Source organism: Parambassis ranga, chromosome 13 (assembly GCF_900634625.1).
Source record: "Parambassis ranga chromosome 13, fParRan2.1, whole genome shotgun sequence".
Classification (NCBI taxonomy): Eukaryota; Metazoa; Chordata; class Actinopteri; family Ambassidae; genus Parambassis; species Parambassis ranga.
Genome location: NC_041033.1, coordinates 15,485,122 through 15,507,517, shown reverse-complemented (window position 1 = coordinate 15,507,517; position 22,396 = coordinate 15,485,122). Strand labels below are relative to the sequence as shown.

The 22,396-nt window shown below is 38.2% G+C and overlaps 1 protein-coding gene across 9 annotated transcripts in view; it reads left to right on the top strand.

Moving 5' to 3' along the window:
* ncam1b (neural cell adhesion molecule 1b) overlaps positions 1–22,396 on the top strand; it is a 59,070-nt gene that overhangs the window by 14,230 nt on the left and 22,444 nt on the right. For 5 of the 9 annotated variants that reach the window (XM_028418963.1, XM_028418960.1, XM_028418961.1 and 2 more), the window contains exons 2-8: positions 11,093–11,167; positions 11,644–11,853; positions 13,092–13,235; positions 14,710–14,847; positions 15,226–15,343; positions 17,177–17,337; positions 19,247–19,389. In XM_028418963.1, the coding sequence (XP_028274764.1) occupies positions 11,093–11,167; positions 11,644–11,853; positions 13,092–13,235; positions 14,710–14,847; positions 15,226–15,343; positions 17,177–17,337; positions 19,247–19,389 (989 nt within the window). Of the gene's footprint in view, positions 1–11,092; positions 11,168–11,643; positions 11,854–13,091; positions 13,236–14,709; positions 14,848–15,225; positions 15,344–17,176; positions 17,338–19,246; positions 19,390–20,485; positions 20,510–22,396 lie in introns of all 9 variants that reach the window. The other 4 variants (XM_028418959.1, XM_028418964.1, XM_028418957.1 and 1 more) reach the window with 1 other exon arrangement.

Here is a 22,396-nt window from a genome sequence, read left to right as displayed (position 1 = left end):
CTTCAGCAGTGATGTAAGCATGACACAAAGGTGAAGGTACTTTCTGACCCTGTGCCAGTACACCTCAGTCAGTCAGGAACTTGTGCGACTATTTTATTCATCCCACTCACTCCAACATAAAATGTTGTATTTTATTTAGACTACTGTACTGTAAATAATAACAAGCTATACAATCAGCATAATTTAAATGTCCACGATGATCAATTTTTAATATTTTGTTTGATATGATCCATTTTCATATTGCAGTTTTGTTGTTTCTGCATGCTTGATGAGACTGAGCTGTAATACAAAGCTACTCATTTTCAGTGCCAGTTCATATTTTGTTTTAAGTGGGGAACATTGTGAAAAAAATCCGTAATGAGATGAGCATATAGAAGCTTTGATTTGATTGAATGATTGATTGATTTCAATCTTAGCTCCATAGTAGATCATTTTGCTGTCTTGGTTGACTTGTGTCTGTTAGGCATACACACTGTTAAATGTAGTTATCTTTAACCATTGCTTGGCTGGCAAACCATTTATCCAACTGGGAAACAGCACTTTTTTCTAGCACCAGCACAAGAGGCAGCAAATCTAAAACCTGTTTGATACACAGCCACTGTTTGGCTTTGGTTTGATTGGCTCACATTAGGTAGAGTGTATAGTGGTCATCAGGCCCAGCAACTTAATCTAAGGACAGGAAAGGACCAGCTGAGGCATCATCATCTTGGCCACCATGGTGGCTGACCCTTGTTTATTTGCTGGCAAAGACAAATTTTACTGGCATTTGATACTTGGCAGGTGTTTGAGACTCTGTTAGTATGGGAGGCGGGACATCAGTATGTGATTGACTGCTAGTGGGTGATGTCCAAATGCTCAGCTGCAGCCAACTGTTTCCATGCCAGCCAGTACGGGAAAAGAGATGGCCATGGAGAACATTGTTTAATATTTATCTGGTTATAGGACAGGGCTCCTAGCGACTGGTTTCTCTACCTGCTATCACCGTCCTCATGTGATTATCCTCTTCAGCTCTGTAACCTTGATGGAGACACGCTGGTGCCAGTTTTTATTCTCATTAGCACTTTAATCCAATTACTGTGTGGTCTGCCCTCATCTCAGAGGAGTTTGCGTTGTCTTTCTCCATTCATAGATAACTCCAGAAGTGGCTGCACACTGTGTCATCCTACACAACATAATGAGTACTCAAGTGCTGCTCTGCCTCTCTGCCCTGCCCTTGGCTCTGTCTGGCTGTATCCGAAATGGTGCATTCCCTCCTATTGATCCTCTTCCTGGTGGAGTCACAGGCAGGCTTATCCGGCTCGTCCCAGCTTGTCGGCCTTCTGAATGGACACACAGAGAGAGCTGTGTGCATGTGCCAGGCTTCGGGGTTCTGTGTAGTCACAGGCATCTTGTGGCTGAGTGGTCATTTTGGCTCCCTCCCTCCAGTCCTCCTGCCCTTCCCACCATCCATGTTCTCCTTTTTGCCTCTTTGTTGTTACAGTAATTATTAGAGATGCATGAAAATCTTGCCAGTTAACACGGCCTCGGGGGTATTATATTCTACTAAACCTTAATGGCTTTTTTGCAAGTAGCATGCAGGGTGGTTGCTTTGTGGGCTTTTTTATAGGAGTGTGTCGTGACTAGCAGTAACAGGGAAGCGACTGGAGACCTACTGTAATGATTAATCTGGAAGAATGAATGTTTTTGTGACAGACTGTGGTGATTCATTGTGTGTTCACAGAGATGTTAACATTTCAGTCATTGTTCATGCCACACAGACTCCCTATTCTTGTATGTAGTTGTCACCCAGGAGTTGAACTAGAAAAGAAACCCCTGCAGATTCCCCATAATTCAGCCACTAAGAATCCTTCCATTTTACTGATTATGCGTCTTAGACATACTGATAGAAGGCTGTCTTAGTCTTTATACAGGTTGTAATACTCTAATGGAGACCTAATCTACACTAAAATAACACTGGGGTTTTAGGTGCAGTTATTTCTCAGCAGCACATTTCTGTGTGTCATAGATGACAAACATGTTTATCCTGGATTGCTGTGGTTTTGGCTTGTGTTCATTGAATTTTCAGAATTTAATGAGCTACAATGAGTCCTTTTCCAGTGATTCTTCCAGGGACTCTCTCCTATGCATTTTAAGTGTCCCTGGAAGCATAATGTTTACATTTTTTTTTTTGCTCTCAACCTTCTAAATACTGACTCATTACAGGAGTACACAGCGTGGCATGATGGGTCACAGACGCTCAGCTCTCCGCCTCCCTGGGCTTTTGTTGTGTGGCGCACAGCTGAGGCAGATGCTGAGGGGCTCTCACTCTAAATTGCCTGAATGAGGGCAAATTCAGTTGGCCACTGAAGTGGATTGCACTGCAGCTCATTGAGTCATGGCTTATCTTCAGCACAGAAAGGAAGAAATGTAGCACAGAAAGGCCTATAGCCATAAGTGAGAAATAATCACTAGTTAGTTTACTTTAAGATTGCATAGCACAAATTTTCATTTTAAAAACAAGTGTCACAATGTAATTGAGAAATCATATTTGTATTGTTGGTAATTCTTTCATATAGTAAGAGACAGAAGACACAGCCTTTTTCACTTGTGACAAATATGATTAAAGCAATATCACATTCAAATTTATGATACTTCAATATCACAGCCAAACACCAACAGTTTAACAACCGATACACATCTGGTTCATCTCCACTGTGGCAGCTCAGCTTCTGCTGCCTTGGCCTCCTGTTCTAATGTGTGCTGCCCTATTATATAACTCATAAATATGACCATTACGTCAGCACTTCAAGTGATATTTTACACCCTCGTTTTTTAACACGTAACATTCTGCTGCCATAAAATAAATCCTGTTATGTGCTTAGTGTGATTGCAGAATTCATTAGCCATAACTAATAAAAAGGATTAAAACACAAGAATTATTTTGAAAGTCTCCTTGAAATGTTAAAGATATCACAGAAGGAAGATTTATAATAAAGATTGAAGGATAACATTGACCAGAAGATTTAAATAACATTAGGAACCCCTTTTCCTTTATACTGGTGGTTTTGTTTTGTTTGATACATTTCTTTAGGAGCTAATGCTCAGAGACTTAATGTAATCTACTAGCCAACTGTTTTGCAGTACTATGGTAAAATAAACTAATGCACAAATGAAATGCACCACATGTCTAAAGCCTGGCAGATATTGATGCCTCAGCTTGGGGTTATAATAAAGGAAGTACCAGCTGAGCCTCAAATGAATTGTTAAAATATGCTCTTTAAGCATCATGTGCTTTCACTACAAAACAATGCATAAAGGGTGAATTCATAGCTTTTTAAGTTTTGACTACAATAGGTCGTTAACTGGTGTAGACATTTAAAGACAGGCATGGTGATACGTTGAAATAGCATTCATTGTTTTAACAGCCTCTTTAATGTAAATAGTCACTCTTCAGAGGCTGCACTGCCAATCAGACAGCCATACGTGAGAGAGCGAGAGGGGATGAGAGCGAGTGCTGATGTCAAAATAAGGGGAGAGGGGAGCTGGAACACACGTTTCCATAGCAACTGGTAGAAATGAGTATAACTGTGGTTGAGAGGGATGAGCAGAAAGCAAATACTCTCCTTAAAACTAGTAAGTCCTGAATACAAACAGATGTGAAAACCTAGTGCTAGGTTTGTGCTTAGTTAAATACTTTAGTTCAGTATATAGTGGTTGTCTCTTTGTCTACTTGTATGTACAAAGATTGTATAAGCTTTATGTTTACATAAATGTTTACATAAATGCTGAAATAATCCATGTGTCTGCTGCAGCATTGAGTTATTTAAATTAGTGTCTTTATATTTAAATTTACTTTACTAAATGTAGTATTTAACATCCTGCTAGTTTTGTATTTGTACTGCTGGCTTGGGCTAATTGGAGATCAGATTGTATATTGGAGATTGAGGAGATGTTTAACGACTACAAGTGCCAGTAAATGATCCTGCATTATATTGTCTGGAGCCTGCCGTGCCTGGCATGCATTTAAAAACATTTGCAGTAGACTGGCATATTCTACTGCTGAGCCAGTGAATTTAAAATTTTCAATACCTTGGATATTTAGTCTGCACCTTCTTCTCCATAATGATAGTTAACATTATGGTTATGGATTGGATAGTGACAATAGAGTCAGACGATAATGTATTGGAATAATGTAATGTGATGCTGTGCTACTGTAGCATCAAATACATACACATGTCCTTTAAAGCAAGCTGCCAATATTGAAAGTCGATGAAGTCATGAGCTAATTTTGGGTTGTTTTGGAGCCACTGAAGAATGGCGAGTCTGCACATGTGCAAACCATGGCCTGCAAGTCCATCACTAGTACATTCTTTTATATAAATTTTAGATACTCTGTATAATTTTCTTATACTAGCATCAAATCTAAATCAACCCCAAAAAGATATCACATTTAATCACCTAAAATTAAACAAATATATGTCTGTACCGCCCTGATAATCAGACTTTATACTGGCAATTTTCATATACTGGACTAAGCTGGTCAGTAACTAACAGGTTTTTGCAAAAAGCATGTGAAAAATCATTGTGAGTCAGTTTCCTGCAATACATTCTTAACACATTGGCAACATTACTGAGGCAGACGCACTTCAGTACTGGAGACATTTACATTTTAGAAGTCATTTGTGCTTCTTTTGTTCAGACACTACCAGTTGAAGGCTTTTCATGTTGCTCTCTCATTCCTTTTGGCACTCATGTTCTCATATCTGTGACTATTAAAACTACACTACATGACTGACGGTTCTTAGTCTACTGAATAAATGTAGTGTGGATTTAAATATTTCCCTTTAAAGGGTATAAATGTTGTATACAAACCTGTGGGTTTTATATCGCAGTTACCTTGGGCAAAATATAAATATATACATAATATAAAAATGCTGCTTTACTAATGCATTAGAAGTTGCTCAGTGATTCCCAGCTCTAATGGATAATGTACCTTTCATTTGAAGGACAGATCAGATCTTTTTGTTTATTTTAGATCACAGATAGCATGCTGAGGTTCATAGCTGTGACTCTCAATTTAGCAGGCTTAAGTTTAAGGAGTTGTGAATGTGTGTGTGTTTTACGCTGGCAGAATAGATAATGAGCTTAATCCCACATGGCAAGTGAGGCGAGTCACGGCTTGGGTCGAGGCTTACTACAACATCCAACAGCCTAGGCTGCAGCACCCGAGGTGTTGTAAGATAACTACAGAGGGTAGAGGGAAAAGGCCAGACTCTGCATAAATTCCCATCTATATGGTGTCCTTGCCCTTCATATCTTATCTCTTCCCTCCAAAATAACAGTGTATTCCTGTGGGGAACTTACATTTAAGATACAAGCCAAGCTAGAAAGGATGGGTTTTGGGCTACATAAGACTATTTAAAGTCCTACAACTGCAACCTTACTGATTGCTGTGGCCCAAGGACATTAATGTACATCATTTTCATTCATGAAATATCCACCTTCCACCACCATCATACCTTACACAAACACACGTTATGCAAACACATGTGCATATAGAGGTATTAAATACACTAGTACAATGCCTCCTGGCAGTGCTGAAGAAATGAACATGATCCTTAAATAGCCACACATACACAGAAAATGGTGTGAATTAAGGACAGTGCAGACATTTCTGGTCCTAAAGCACACTTATTGTCACAGGGCACAGCATATTCTGCATTGTAATGAATGTATATTCTGTGATCTGCATTAAGAATTAGCAGAGAAATAAAATATGTATATATATATATATATATATATATATTATACTGCTATTGATATTGAAGTGTTTTTCTTCTTTGTTATTACACTAATGGGAATTATCCAAGACAACACTCAGTACGCTTTTATTGATGACCTACAGAGACATGAATTATTGACACTGCAAGCTGTCTCTTATAGTCACGATCAGCCTGCATCCAAATATGACATTGCCCAAAGCCACAGTAAATGTTACTTCACAAACTGCTAATGTCAGAGCCACAGTCCTGAGTTGCATTCAAATTTGCCCTGTTTGGCTGTAGAAGAAAATACACAGTAGCTTTATTGATGGTGTTTTCTTGGTTTTTGTCATGTCTTTGGCAGGCAATCTTTATCTGCTTATACGTTATCAGTCAAGTTTATTTCTTAAAAATAAGCCTTAAATTTACAGCTTAGAATTTAGGTCAGACCAATATTCTTGATCCGTTTGTTGGCAGATGGACATCACATTCCAACCATAGTCTGCATCCATAATTGCAAATGTGTCAAAAGCAGATATTATTGAATCATATAATTTTTATCAGAAGTTCTTTGATATCTCCACTTCTTCTAAAAAGTTAAATAAAATCTAAAGCTTATATTTTAATGTCTGTCTGCTTTGTATGTACATTCCTTGTTTAATTAAACTTTTGATACTGGTACAGGTTGATTTTGATAGAGCTCTCACCAGTAGGATCTTTTTTGTAAGTGATAAAATACCAAGTTTAACTGCAGGGAGTTATCCTAGAACTAGGTCACTCTTATCTACTTGAATTGTTTATTTCCATGTAGGTCTCTCAGCCAGTCTTCTGTCTAGGGCCTTAACAACTAGGAAGCTTAGCATGAGTTTGGGCATGCTACTCCTGTGTGTATGCAAGTTTTATAAGCCTAGAGTTAGGTTTGCCAATTAGTGGTACATGGCACCTTCTGATGCACTTTAGGCCGTCCCTCTCTATCTTCATTTTTTAACTCTTGTTCTAGTTTTAAAACATAACAGCCATACTTTGAATTTCCTCTCCTGTCTTCTCTCTCTCATCGTTAAACTCAGGGTTTGTGCACAGATGGAATAGTACCAGTTTAGGTCCAATATTCCCAACTAGACAGAATAAATTTGACAACATATTTAATTGTCTAGTTTACAAGTATCATGGGGATCTTGCCACAGTATAGGATGCTTTATTAGCATGCCATTACACAGAGATGACAGATGATTAACTGACCATAAAGAATAGGCTACACCCCCTGGTTGTACACACTTTCGGGCTGACTGATTGTCTCTAAATACAATGCAGTGCTCCAAGAACTCTTTGCAAGACTGCATTTAACCCTTTGAACAGTTACTGACACACCCATAGTGTCGATTATCCTATGTTGCTGTTATCCTTTCCATGACAAAGTCAATGTAACATTAACCATCATACCATGTTTGAACTCCTGTAACAAGTCAGTATTGATGAAACTGAAACGGTACGAGCATGACAATTTGCTGGTGGAACTAGAGTAGGAACACAATAAACATTTCAGTCTGGACCCATGTTGGATCCACCAAGAGAAACACTGCTACCCTGGGACCATGCCATGAGTGTGGTTAAAAATAACATCTTAAATTAGGGAATTCTGAACATCACATTTATTAGTAGACAGTGATTGAAATATGTGCTGCAAGGAAAAAAGGTTCTTATTTGATGGGTTAACATTTTTACCGTAAATGTGGGGTGTATACATTGATATACAGTGATCATTTTCTTTCTCATACTTCTTGCTTGCTCCTACACTCTATGCTCAGTGTATAAAGTGGAAATACCCAAGCTTGCCTTTAAAATGGATTGATCACTAGGGATTCACATGCAGATTACATTTCTAGACCTCACATTTGCTTGTTATAATTTGGCCATCCTGCGCTTTGAAATAATTGTTGCCCTTTAACTAGATTTGAACTGCAATAGCTTATCCTCTTTAATAAGAGGAAAAGTGAGATGGTGGGAGAGCAATTATCCTGTCTTCATAACTGTCACTGAAGAGAAGCACTGACTTAGTCTGAAAAGAACTAATTAGTGATTGGCATACAGAATAATACCATTTGGAAAACTCTGACTGTGCAGGTGTGCTGCTGTTGTATCGTAATACTCTCCTCAGAAAAGGGGAGAAACATTTAGTGAAAGGGAAGATGATATGGGATCATGTGAAATTCCCTGTGGGTGCCTTGTCCCTCTCTGTCAGCTTGCATTGAGGATATGAAAAAGGCTGTGCATTGTTGGTGTAATAGGAAGAACCGCATTGTGAAGTGACAGGTTGTAGAGGCTGGTTTATTCTTCTCTGACTTCATGACATTAATTCAATGGATACAAATGATCCATTTACATGCAAGTCTACAGCTACTTATACTTCCTGACCCTTCATCATTTTGCCAAAGAATATAGTGCAATTGTAAAGTTAGTATGTATTTTACTTATATTTTACAGTAATCTGAACAAAAATAATGATTGTAATGCTACTATGACATTCCTGCTTTGCAGTTTTAAATCATCAGGTGTTCAGCATCTTGTCCCTCTCCTTAATGCCACTTCATCTTCCAAACCTTGATGCTGGATCATTTGAATGTATGCCTGCCTATTTCATACAACCAAATTTTGTGACACAGTTTATCATATTAGGGCAGAACAAGTATTGCTTTCCTATTGAATTACCAGTTCTCATTCTGCTTTCAGTCACCTTTGTGTTTATAGCAGCTTTGCCTATGTTAGAGCCAAGTGTCAACCTCCGGGCTCAGACTCGAAGCCAGGGCAAAAATGTTTATACAATTCATGCTGTTAGGGACTAGCTCCAACAGAGTCAATCCTCAAGTGCTCCCATGTTAACATGGCCAACTTTACAGCAGAAATAAACATGTTTACATTCTGTTACAAGGGAAGGTGAATTATTGTATAACCAACTAGTTTTAACTACATTTCGGATTAAAATTATGCATAATTATGGGAGTGACCGCTTCAACTGACAGGCAGTTGCCGTATCACAGTGCAAGCGTCTTGCTTCTGTGACTGCCCGCCCACCTCAGCTCCACTCACGCGCCCCCTCTTTGTCCATATTTGGAGTTTTGGTGATGGTTGGAGCAACCAGAGCCTCCCACTGAGCCTAAACACAGCACTTCAGAAACAAATGGGCTTTGAATGTGATAAAAGGGCTGTATGCTTAAATACATTTTGTCAGTGTGCCTCCTCTGCATATAAGCTGCCTGTTTGTTTGACAAATGAATACTAACCACTCTTTTTTTTTCTTGGCCCAATTAAAACAAAATCCACAAACCTTTTCTGTAAAATTAGCATAACAATGTTTTTGTTAGAATCTCGTTTAACATCAAATATGTCTGTCAAAAATAAACCGGTTGGCCAATTTAGGAAATAAAGTTTCCAGTGACTGTCAATCGGAGTACTTTGTGTGACATTGATCTAAATTAGTATAATCTAACAGCTAGAGGTGCTCAGATCAGGGGTTTTAGGGAGGATCACTGATCACCAGTTTGTGGAAGCGATTACCGATCACCACTGATCACTAATTGTAGCCCATTTAAAGCCAGTATATACTAGTTGATGTACTTGCAGCATCGGATATCAATGAATTATTTGCACCTTGCCAAAGAGTAGCATGGGTTTACAAACATTTGTAATCAGGATTTCTATGTTAGCAAGTCACACGTTCCAGGATGCCTTAACTGTGACCATTTCTAATTCTACAAATCATCTTGATGTAGGTATCTTCCTACTCCTTCTCTAACAGCCACCTTTTAAACTGGTGTTTAATAAATGGTAAGAAGTGTTCATTGAAGCTTTACACAGCGAATTATTTTAATAAGTTTTATCGTGTTTATGCACGCCCTTTGGCGCCGGACCATCTCTACCACCATATCTGTTAGTATTTTTATAAATAACATTGTACTTCTGCTTTCAAAAGCACTGCAAATAAGCTCAGTACTATTAGTATTTGTTGGGTTGGGTATTTGTTTTTTTGTTTTTTTTTGCTGTCTTTTCAGTAAAAAGAGCCAGCAGGCTAACAGAAGAAGAATAATGAGATAACGCCACTTAAGCAGCAGTCAGCCCAGTGTCTCGTGTTTTTCACACTACAATGTGTTTTCAATATAAACAGGGACTTTGATTAAACTATGCCATCTCATCAGCTCCTTTGATCTGTCTTTTCGGAAACAACTGATTGATCAATATAAAACCAGTACCGGCTGATTATGATAGCCACCTCATTGATCAGAGCACCCAGCAGTACAAACAACGATTAGCGAGCTGTCAGTGATGAGGGGTAAGGTACCTTACTGACAAGTTGCCAGTTTTATGACTGCAATTCATATACATTTCTTTATACAGATTTTATATTGCTGTGCATGGTGCTTCATGTTACACATTAGGTAAATCTAAAGAGGAAATATTTGACTTAGTAACTAAGATACATTTGGCAAAATCATTTATGTGTTTTTTCCTAATTTAGCAAGGGATTTGATTGTGTTCTTTACGTTTTGTATTCTACACATTTTCTAGAGTGTCAACATTTGTAAAGGCACAAGTACAAAACAAAAAAAAATGCGGCAGACATCTTTAAAAGACTGTGTGGTCCTCTTTCATGCATTGGTTGATGACGTATGTGCCCATTTATGCCATGACCTGTGTATTACATTCACACAGTCTTGCTCATGCATATTATACAGCAGGAGGTTTAGAGCATGTAGTCACACTTCTTAGTCAAGCACTGGAAACCTGACTGCCCCTTGGGAGGTTCTGCAGGGAACAAGTGAAGTTTTGTTCTAATTAAGCACAGGTCATTGTTTTGTCTGTGTCAAATTACAAAACTCTGTCTTTGTTATCCAATCTTTAATGAGGGGCAGGCTCTTACTGAGACACACATTGCATATATTTTGCCTAGGGACATAAACCTTTTTGAAAAATAATCGATCTCAAGGTACATGTTAAACAGCACAGGACTGGTTCCTACCAGCTGCTGAATGCAGTGCTGGCTTGGTTTCCCTTGAAAACCACAGAAGGTTGTAGCAGCCACAGGGGCACATGCAAGAAATGAGTATCAGCTTAAAACTAACTCAACTTAAATCCTAAACCATGAAGAATTACTGATCGAGACAGGAATTTAAAAAGAAACTGACTATTGTGATTAATAATTGCCTGCAGTACTGTGCTTGCCTGTATGTGGCATATATTGGTATGTGAACATCTGACAGTGTAATCAACCTGTGGGATAATTGTTATGTTGGAATAATTGCAGTGCATTATAATTTCAAAAATGTTAAGCACTTAAAGCATTTTCTTCTCTGTTCTAGCTTCACTGGAAGTGCAAATCATACCAAGTCATGGTGAGATTAGTCTTGGAGAGTCCAAATTCTTCATGTGTGAAGGTAAGATTTTCAAAACTTTGTTGCTTTTATAACTTTTAACTTGCGTATCTAAGTAATGAGATAATAAATATTACATTTTAGATTAGTTCAAGTTCTGTAAAAAATGTACCACACATCCTACTTCAGTGGGTGCACGATGCACAAAGTACGTATTATAAATCACACATTCTTGAAGATGTGAGAGATGCCTATCTTTTATTCATGCTGCTGAAATATGCATATTTTTTTAATCTTATCGACCAATACGTTTATTGCATGAAACCTCCTTTAAATATCCTTTGTTATCAAACAAAAACATTTGTTTAAATCTTTGTTGTTACACATAGCTTACAAGTAGTGTACAATGCATCTACATTGCTGCAAGACCCACCTACAGTATTAAGACTGTGGGCACTGGCTGTCTTCACTGATGTGAAATGTGTGCTTTATAGAGATGTGTTTCCTTATCCACTGATCTGCTTTATCTCTGCTCTTAGTTGTAGGCGTTGCCAAGCACATAGACTGGTACGGACCAAGTGGGGACAGGATAGAGCCGAACAGACCAGACATAACAGTAACCCGTAGCGATGAGTCATCTTCCACCCTCACACTATATAACGCTGGGACTGACAACGCTGGGACATACAAGTGTGTCGCTACCAATGGAGACAAACAAGGAGAGTCTACTGTCAAAGTAAAAATCTTCCGTAAGTGTTTCCCTCACAACCATACAGCACACTCTCAAAATTATTGAGCGGTATGAGCATAGAAAAAAAAGAACCTTGTTTATTGAACTTATAGTATTTTATTGACTGCTCAAGGGCAACACATTACTCTTTTTCTGTTCAACTGAGGATGGATTTTTCATCAGTTCAATAAATGGTCGGAAGACCATTAGAGGGCTGCTTAATGATCCTGTCTGTTGTGTAGTTCTTGTGAGTAATGGGTTTTATTTTCCATGAATGCCAAGCATCAGCAAATGTCCATCAGAGATGAAATCCTTTTCCAAACAGAAGATTTCCATTCATTCAGTGCATGCCTGAGGTCATTATCAGAAGTGGTCCTCTATGTATGATACTGATGTAAAAACCATAGAGGTTGTTATACAGAATCAGATTGTAGATTTATCCTGCACTATTTTGCAGTGGAAACACAATAGAAAGTGTTTTAATAAAGAAAGTTGTAACTAGGTTTAAGTTTTAATTACCTCATAAAACTATCTGCGGCAGACTCTGCCTCTGCTGCTGCTGTTGTCATCATTGTGGTAAAAAAGAAACGTGTCAGTAGCAGTGTCTTGAAGTGTATGTAGTGGGTAAAGGAAAATAACATATGCAGGAATATCATTACTAGTGCCCCCTGCAGGCAACTGGTTTTACATCAGCATGTACAGACTGTTTCATGAAATGAGCTTCACTACAGTCGGTGAAATGTATCTTCATGTTAAGTGTTGGAATAGTTTCAGTGCCAGGATGCTGCAGCTGATTTTGTTGCCTGTGCATAGATTGAAGTCTGTAAGGTAACTGTGCAGTGTCATTCTATGACATATAGAGTCAGCTTCTGAAACGTTTATTTATTGCTCCAGTTCTGGTTACTTTAATACTCTGGGAATCCAAGGAGCTTGTTTGGAGTGATAATCATAATTTGCTTGTAGAGGTGTTCAAAATTGGATTTCTGATATGTTGAGAAGTGTGTGGAAAATTGGTAAAAACTGGTAAAATTGCTTTTTTCCAGTTTGACCATTCCAAATTGGAGTTATTAGAGTTATTGGAATAAAAATTACTTGTGTCACTTTGAACTGCATGTAGTGTAGAGACGTATTATAAATTAAATTTCTCAAAAAACATGTACTTAATAAAAAGTATTATTACCTCCTGTACAAAGTGAAAGGGTATTATGAAGCTAATTATATCAAGTGAAAAAAATTGTTTTGCTTGTTTCATTGCAGAAAAAATCACCTTCACAAATGCACCCTCGCCCCAAGAGTTTACTGAAGGAGACAATGCCAACATTGTTTGTGATGTTATCAGTTCTCCTCCCCCCACTGTGATCTGGAAATATAAAGGTGCAAAAATACAGATGGAAAAAGATGGTAAGATTTTTATAATCATTGTGATTTGTTTAGTTTCACTTGATTTGGTGGGTAGCTGCTATCAACCCTAAACATTTCTAGTTTAACATATCTGTATATGTATACTGTTAATAAGGGTCTGTGTCCACAAGCAGCTGGAGACACCCGTGCCCTCATTTCACAGTGCATCTCTCAAGTGTTTTTATTACTAGGTCACAGAAACTTATCTTCTAGCACTTCCACATTCCTTCATTGTGAACATCAAGTCTCTATAGATTTGTTTATGCGATTACCGTGTTTGCACCCTGTGTTGGCAACAGCTCTCTAGATGGAAATTATATACCCTTGAAAGGAAGGATCCTAAAGAATGAGACAAAACCCAACATGTCCTCTCACATGAATAACTGAAGTAGTTAAATATCAGTGATTCCGAAAATTATAAATCTGTGTTGTGACTGAACTTACTGTGTAGTGTTGGTACAGAAAACAGATGCTGCCAGGACAGCTGCTCGTGGACACAGATCCTAATTAATAAGTATTTGTTTTTTTATGGTTATATTGTTTAAGATGCATTCTGTAAAATGTTTATAATTTGTCTCTGAAACGGTATTCTAGATGTGTGGTGTTACATGGATCATTCCACAGTTTCTTGTGTAGTATAGCAGTTTTATCTAGTTAACAAGTTAACAGGCAAAATAGAGCACAGAAAGCCAAATGGAAGAGTTAGTAATTTAACAGCAGAGAACACGGACGTTGTCAAAATGAAAGCACACACAGGCACTAGAAGACAAGCTGCTTAATAATGTATATGCAGATTTGCTAGTGTTGGACTTGAAATTGCTCACAGCCTGCTTTTGTTGCTATTCTTCTTCGGGGTTTACCCTGTGCTTTGAAAGGAAAAATTAATTTAGTTCTGAATTTAAAAATACAATTGACTCTCTGTTATGCACCCTTGACACTGAGCAATATAATAATGTGTATGGTAGTGTTGGTATTGCTCAGTGGAAAATAATAACACACTTGAACGTGTGGGTTGTAATAGTATTTTGGATTATTGCTTGATTCAATTTATTCGGTTGAAATTTCATCTCAAACTGTAGGAGTTCATGCAGGCTTTTGCCACATTTGTGGAGCAGGTGGAAGGATGTTAGATGGATGTCTGATGTGGAAAAAACATAATATGAACCCCAAAAATGACCTGTTATTTCAAGATTGTCTGTCCGACTTTCAAAAATATTACACATACCTCACACAGATGGAGATTTTACATGTTGCAAACACAGCAGCGACAGTCTCTGTCAGTGTTAAAATGTTTAAATGTAAAAAGTGACTCTTTTATTGGCTAGTTAATCCAGATTAAAAGTTTTATAGTTAGTCGTTTTACTTGCTTGGCAGCACAGCCATAGCTGTTTGTCATCACATACTAAGTCACTGCTGTTGTAAACTTGTCAGATACGCAGACCTGATGATGCATTCACCTTCTCCTTCCTTTTAGTTCGGTTTAAGGTACTGAGCAACAATCACCTTCAAATCCGTGGCATAAAGAAAACAGACGAGGGTTTGTATACCTGTGAGGGCCGCATCATGGCCCGCGGCGAGATTGATCTTCGTCTCATCAAGGTCGTCGTGAATGGTTAGCAACCTTTTCTCCCATTATTTCCTCATCCTTATTGTTCCTGTGTGCATGTTTTTTGTGTGGCAGGTGTCCCATGACGCTTAAATATGCTCTAGATCCTTAGAGGCGACCAGGCTCAGCATCAATGTGGAAACAGTTGCCCAGAGCAACCGTGTATCAAAGATGTTCCATGCTAATGAAGTCTGTTTCCTGCAACTTCTGAGCCCAGCAGATGATTGTGACTAAAATAAGTGCTCTGAATTTGTCACTGCTTGTGTTCAGTTTCTCTTCTTGCTGTCTGTCTTTGTACATATAGAACTGTCTCCCTGTATGCCATATGTGAATGTACTTCTGTCATATTAGTCATTAGTTATATACCATCTCCATGTCCCACAGTGCTCCCCACTATCAGGATATGGCAGTCAGAGGTAAATGCCACAGCAGATGTTGGGCAGCCTGCCATGTTGACTTGTGCTGTAGATGGCTATCCTGAACCCATGGTGACCTGGACAAGGTAAACCTCTGCTTGCAAACACTTCCAGCAATCACATTCACAGTTTGTCAGATGCCACTGTGCTTCCCAAATAATCAGTTGTTACAAAACATGCTCACATATTATTACACACACTACATTCACAAACCCACAGTATTTACCTACATAAACACTGGTCAACATTTGGCTTCAAAATGTAACTATTACTGTTTGTTTTCCCGGTAAGGTCACATTAAGCATTTTAAACACAGTGATTGAATGTTGCAGGTTAAACTTTGTTTTAGCACCTTTCACCTTATTCTTCAGGCATTAAGGATGAAATTAGACTGGTAATGGTAGTAATACTGTAAGGGTCTACAAAGGTGCATTGCTGTTTTGAGCTAAAAAATAGTGTCAGCAGGACAATGACTATACAGGTAAAGATGAATATACTGACATTACTTAACACATTCACTATCTATGTCACACACACTGTTTCTGGCTAAACAGTTCCTCAAATTGACATTTAAAACTGGCTTAATTTGTCCTAATTGACCTTTTTTTTTGTTTAAAACCAAAACAACAAAATGTGGTCTGAATAAACACACTAATTATATATAGATATTGATGTCTTCCTACTGATAGCAGATCAACGTTTTTCTTATTGTGACTAAAAGCTAGGGTTTTCACTTTGTGGTGCCAGTTGTGGTAAACAGCACCAATGGATACTGAGACTGTGTCAGTTGAGGTAAAAGTCGACAGCAACATACTAATGAGAAAGAGCTAATCAAAAATAACGAGCTGTTTGTATTGAACGTGTACCAGCCAAATATCAGTTTCTATCGCCTGCAAACATTTCTCCTACATCTTTCAGGTTTTTTCCCCTTGATTTTTCAGATTTCATAGGATCAATTCCTCCTGTATGTGTAATAAATAAATATGAATTGATTTTGCCTATTATATTTATGTTATGTAGATGAGCCTAGCTCTCTGTAATACAGCAGAGCTGCTTCACAAAACGTAATATTATTCACTATTAATAACCCTGTAGCTTTAATAATCTACATAAGCAATGGTTAAACTGACAGCAGGATATAAAGAATAGTTCAAATTGTGGTATACCTCAGAGAAACTGGAGGTTAAAGTGTTGGTGCGGTGTACACAAGATACTCTAGGTTATTAAGGGATATTCTTCTGATTTATTCATTGCAATAGGATACTTAATCACAGGGTATCAAAGGTGCATGTAACCAGTGAAACCTGAAGACTAGCGTGTCAACAATAGCCACATTATTTGGTGTATCTGAATACAGCCATTGATAGGTTCCTGCTTTGTTAAACGGTTCCTGTTTATCCTGTTTCCAAGACAGCAGTTAACTCTTTTCGAAAAGTTAGATTTAGGGTCACAATGTGCAGCAAAGAACTATTGTTGGTCTTTGTTTTCAGCCTTTTGTGGATTTTTGGAGTCATTTTTATGCTTGCGCCATTAGAGAGCATCTGCAAATTGTTGAAAGCTGTTTCAAAGTCACAGTCAGGTCAGAAGCTAGACAAAAAAACATTCTTTACAAGGCTGGTAATGGTGACAATTTACTGAATAATCTACTTTACAAAATCAAAATAGACACTTTTGTTCAAACATTCAAAAGACACCATCACACTCATTCAAGAAAAACATTGATGTTCAGCTTTTACACCTTTTTTCAACACTACACCTGTGGGTCGCTTGATGTTTTAATGTCTTTCAGGTCTCCTAAAGCTCCTGAACATTATCTTAAGATGTAGGGATCATGATTTTTTAAAGGAAAAAAAATGGAAGATGATGCAGAGAGAGAATGGTGTTTGAAAAGGATTGGGTAACCCCTGTGTTTTCTACAGGAACGGAGTGGACCTTGAGGCAGGAGAGAAGTACAGCTTTAATGAAGATGGCTCAGAAATGACAATAATGGATGTTACTAAACTGGATGAAGGAGAGTATACCTGCATTGCCAAGAACAAGGCTGGGGAAAGTGATCAGGAACTTAGTCTAAGAGTGTTCGGTAAGAATGTTTTTTTTTTATACATATATGAACTAAACTGGTAATATAAAACATTCCAAGTGTGTGGGAATGAAGTATATGAGTATGTAGGTGGGGAAAGAACAATAGTATGGTTTTATGTTTTCTGAGGGGTACAAGATAAGGTGTTGTTTCAGTGTGGGTTGTGATTGTTTCATGTAGGGATGGAGCTTTAAGGATTTAGGGAACTGGCCAAGTGGGATGAGCTCAGCTGAAGTCTTTGAAGCTCTTGTTTGTTTTTACCCACTATGTTGTTCTTGTCTTTATTTTCCCATGTTACAACAGCCATATTTACAATATACCACCTATAGTATACATATTTTGTCAACTGAAATTGTAGTATGCGCTGCCTGTTCTTCCAAGCTCAAATGTAAACGGTTATTGTGAAATTACTCAAGAGGCTTTTAAAGCAGATTGCATACCTCATTATCTACAATGTGTTTTTACATTCACAAAGCTCAGGTTGCCTTTCATTAGTGTCAACAACATGGATTTTCACAATCATTATGAAACTATGATGCGTCTATTTGTAGTTTATAACATAATACAGCACACCATTAAAGGTGGAACAAGTCATTTATGTCATATTCAGTGAATATCTCGTCACGGTCTGCTGGCTGTTCTTTATTAATGTGTGCTGAAAAATAAACCTCTGGTGTTTAGCGTGTCCCATAAACAGAGGTTTTAGTCATTAGCTCCAGCGGCCCGGGTTCTATTGCAAAAATGCCCTCAAAATATTTTTTAAAGTATAAAATCTGATGTTTGCACATAGTCCTATCTCTGCAAATGGCGAAAAAAAGCTGCAGGGCAGTTGTATCACTGCCCAGAGCTGACATTGGTTAGCAATACTTACAAATACATTTTGCAACCAGTGAAGCATTTTCTATTCATTCATTTTAGCTGTGCATGAGAATGAACCTAACTGATAAGAGACGAGGTCGAGGGAGCCTAATGCACTGCCACCAAAATAACATGCTAATAAACAAAATACGAGCAAAATGAGAAAAGCTCTTCATCAGTTTAGCAACCCATACTCCCCAAATACACAACCACATATTGATGTGAAATACACATACCCTAATCACAAGCAGAAACTCACAGCACAAGTAATGTGTTGTGAGTTTCTGGTACACACAATTACAGAGGAAATGTTTCAACAGGATTCTAACAGTAAATTTTGTCTGATTTTTGAATTGCTAGGGTTAAATAAAGAAAAATGCTAAGGAGTAGTGTAACAGGTAATTAATAAAACAAGTGTGTCTGACCTGTTGTCCATTTTTTAGGGATAAATCAAAGACTTGGGGAAAAATATCAGCTCTGTTTTGACTTCTATGGTTGTTTACCAATTACCAAAATGTTTTACACAGCTATTTCTGTTTCTTTAATCTGTTGAGATAACATATTACTCTATAGAATACGCTGACTTCTTTTAAATGCATTGGTTATTCTCTGTATTCATCCTTCAGTGTGGATTAAATCAGACATTGTAACATTCTATAGACTTGGCTTCATGGCTTATGACCCAGTAGCTCTGCTGAGCTTTCAGGTGTACTCAGGTGTTCTACAACCTGACATTTCCCCCAAATGTAAACAAAAAGGAAGACAGATCCCTTTGAAATAAGCAAAATAAATTATTACATAGTTTACATTTGGATCCACCTATGCTTATCACAGCTTCTCTGCGGCTGTGACGGGGCAACCCTAAATACAGGCTTGCTGCCACAAAAATCCCTCTCACCTGTCAACTAGTGATCCTCATCCTCCCTTTGAACTCGGCTCATATCCACAGAGCAGCTCTTTAACTTATTGTACTCGTGCTGCCAAACCACCTGGATGTCTTGTTATTCCAGTGCAGTTCTAATGACTATGGGTGTATGGGTGTGTTTTACAGTCAAACCTAGGATCACATACATCGTAAACCAGAGTACTTCAGAGATGGAGGAACAGGTAACACTGACTTGTGAGGCATCGGGAGATCCAACTCCCACCATCAACTGGAGCTACGGTGAGCACGTCTTCACAGAAGGAGAGCAGGTAAAATATTACCAGCAGTACGGTTGTCACAAGCAGCTATTCTGTGCACTTAAAAGTGGTCCTTGAGGGCTGGTGCACTGCCTGCATTTGTCCTCGAGTCAACAAACCACACCTGGTGTCAAGCAGACTGATGTGTCCCACTTGTAACATAATGTATACATAGGTAGAAAAAACTGGATCATTTCTAGCATGGAAAAACATCATTGAAAATTGAAAGCTTTCTATATTTCCAAATTCTTAATCTTACAATTTACTGATATAAATTTTATCTCATCTGTCCTATGTATGTATTCTGACATTACAATGAAGTCGAATGAGGGCACAGGCACACCAGGGATACCAGGTCACCAGTGTCTCAAGGAGAACTAAATACCTTTAAAATAAATTTAAGTGGTGATATTGCTTATGCACAGGTGGTTATTCTGTGCAGCATCAATCAAAGATGCTCTCAACAAGGCTTATGTACCTTTTACCCTAAATTAGAAACTCACTTGAGTTGTCCCAGTGGATCTCATGTAATTAGCTCACTGATACTCAGCCTGTAATATGGAGTACACTCAGATTTGACTTCTGAGTTTTCCCAAATGTCAAGAAAATCTGCACCAGAAACCCAATTATAACATTCCCAAAATAAGACGGAAAATGATTGTAATAATGAACTTCCTCTGCTTCTTATTGTATTTGCTAGAATGAGCACTTGAATGACCAAGTGTTTGTTTAGCATTTTCAATCACTGTAGCCCTTATTCTGCTTACGCCAGAGATTGAAAAGTTTTAATGTTAAAGCATTTTTTTTTTCCAGTAAATATTCTGCTACCATCTTTAAATTTGTTTTTAAACTACAGTGGTTTAAACACAGCCTCCATTTCATCCTGTGAGTTCCCCTGATAATAGCTTTTACATTATTTTATGTGCAAACCATCAAAAACAATGAATACCTGCTTGGTATTCTTGTGCATCTGTTGCCCACATGGCCTGGTTCCTCAAGGTCTTGCTACAGTTGAGAGGTAATGGTGAAGAATACTTAAGAGATATGTCTCGTTCATAGAGGAATTCTGGAGCCAGCCCATTACATGCGCTACATTTTCTTCCTACAGGCACATCTAAACAGGATCTATCAGGTATGAAATCCGCGTGGCACAGAAATGTACTGGAGTAGTGTTGTAGAGTATGCCTCCAGATATGACAAAAACCCCCAGTGAAATCAAATCATGCCTTTTTATTGAAAATTTCCCAGCTGCTTCTTAAAAACCCCAAGGAATGATCTCATCAGAGTTCATGAAATTGATTTGACTGCTGCATGCTTCCCAAAAATAGCCTGAAAACTTCACTGATCTTGTGATAGAAAAGTGTGCAGAGCTTATCTCACGAGATCAGGTGAAAATCCGGTTAATAACATAATAAAAGGGAAACACCATTTCTGTGTCGCTGTTGCTTGATCATTTAAAACTTTCCATCATAGCATGAGGTTGCCTGGATTCAAGTCTGTCATCTCCATAATATTGTAGATTGTCTAACATTAATGTTAGCATCACTTGAAAACTGAGGGTAAAAGTGCTCCACCTAAAGTATCTTTTGAGTATCAAACACTTCCATCCTGCTGACTAAAATAAAAATATGAATGTTTTAAAAAGATAGAGGTGGCCTATGGAGAAGTGGATTATGCTGTGAGAAGAGGTTTAATGGGAATGTTTTCAACCAAGAAAACAGGCCACTATTGGAACCCAGACCGCAGCTTCTGTTCTCTGTGAAGTATAAACATTTTACAGCCACCTGTCAAGCCTACAGACTGTTTGATATTTAAAAATACATTTTGAGTGGAGCCTCACTCACAAGTGCAAAACACACTACCACCATATGACGCACATCACGACGGGCCTATTTTTTCCTTTGTAACTCCTGACGCCCACAGTGGCGTGGCACACACGGACGGCCGCACCACCTAGTAACTGTTACACCTCTGTGCTATTACACAGTGTCGAGCTCCCATGAGAAGCTGTATTTTTTTTGTAGAACACGCCTACCAGCTGCTGTAGCTCAGCCTCTTCTTCTGCCAGTGACAGGTCAGCTTGTTTTGTGGTCTTGAAGCTGTCATATTGGATGAAGAGAGACTCCTTAGAAGGACATAATAACACTGAGTCCCACAGTCTCACCATTACATGTCATAAAAGACATTTCTTGGCAGGCTATACTGTAGGTGTGAAGATGGACTCTGCAGGTGCAGGGCTGAGAACTAAATAAACAGCACACAGGCTTTTTGTTGTCAACCAAAAACAATTATTTTTGCACTTTGTCGCATGACGCATGTCATGTGACACCCAGCTGTACAGAGGTGGCAGTGTGTTTTGTACTGTAGTCTACTGTGGCATTTCTTCAGAGCTGTCTTCAAATGAAATGATTAGCAGCCTCACTGAATCACGTTGATACAGATTGCTTCGATTTGCCTGTATAGATGTGATTATTAGCAAGGGAGACTGTTTCTATGCTGGGCATTCAATGAATGCATGGGGAAGCGGCTGCTAATTGTTTAATTGTCTTGTTCTGTTCATTCATCTGATGTCCATCTGTCATGCTGTATGTAATCATCACAACAGCTGTATTTCATCTGGGACGAGTGTGACAAAAGTAACAACATTCATTTGGGGTAAACATGGTGAAATGAAACATTTCAAAGGTTGTGAAGGGAAGCATTTTTATTTTACTAGTAATATACATATAGTGAGATTTTCATATTGGTCAGAAACCAGTACAGATCTGTATTGCGCCTTTTTACATGTGTGGTGGTGATGAATAGATGGAATTTATTAGCAGTTTATTTGAATGTGTTTACAGTTCTTTGGTTCTCTAGATGGTTAGCTGTTTTCATTTCTGGCTGAATAGCATTAGTACTCTCAAACTAGGAACTCAGCATCCACTACATAGAAAGTCTTATGCAGAACCATAGAAAGATTACTTCTACTCTACACCAATCAGCCACAACTGTAAAACCACTGATAAAACTATACAAC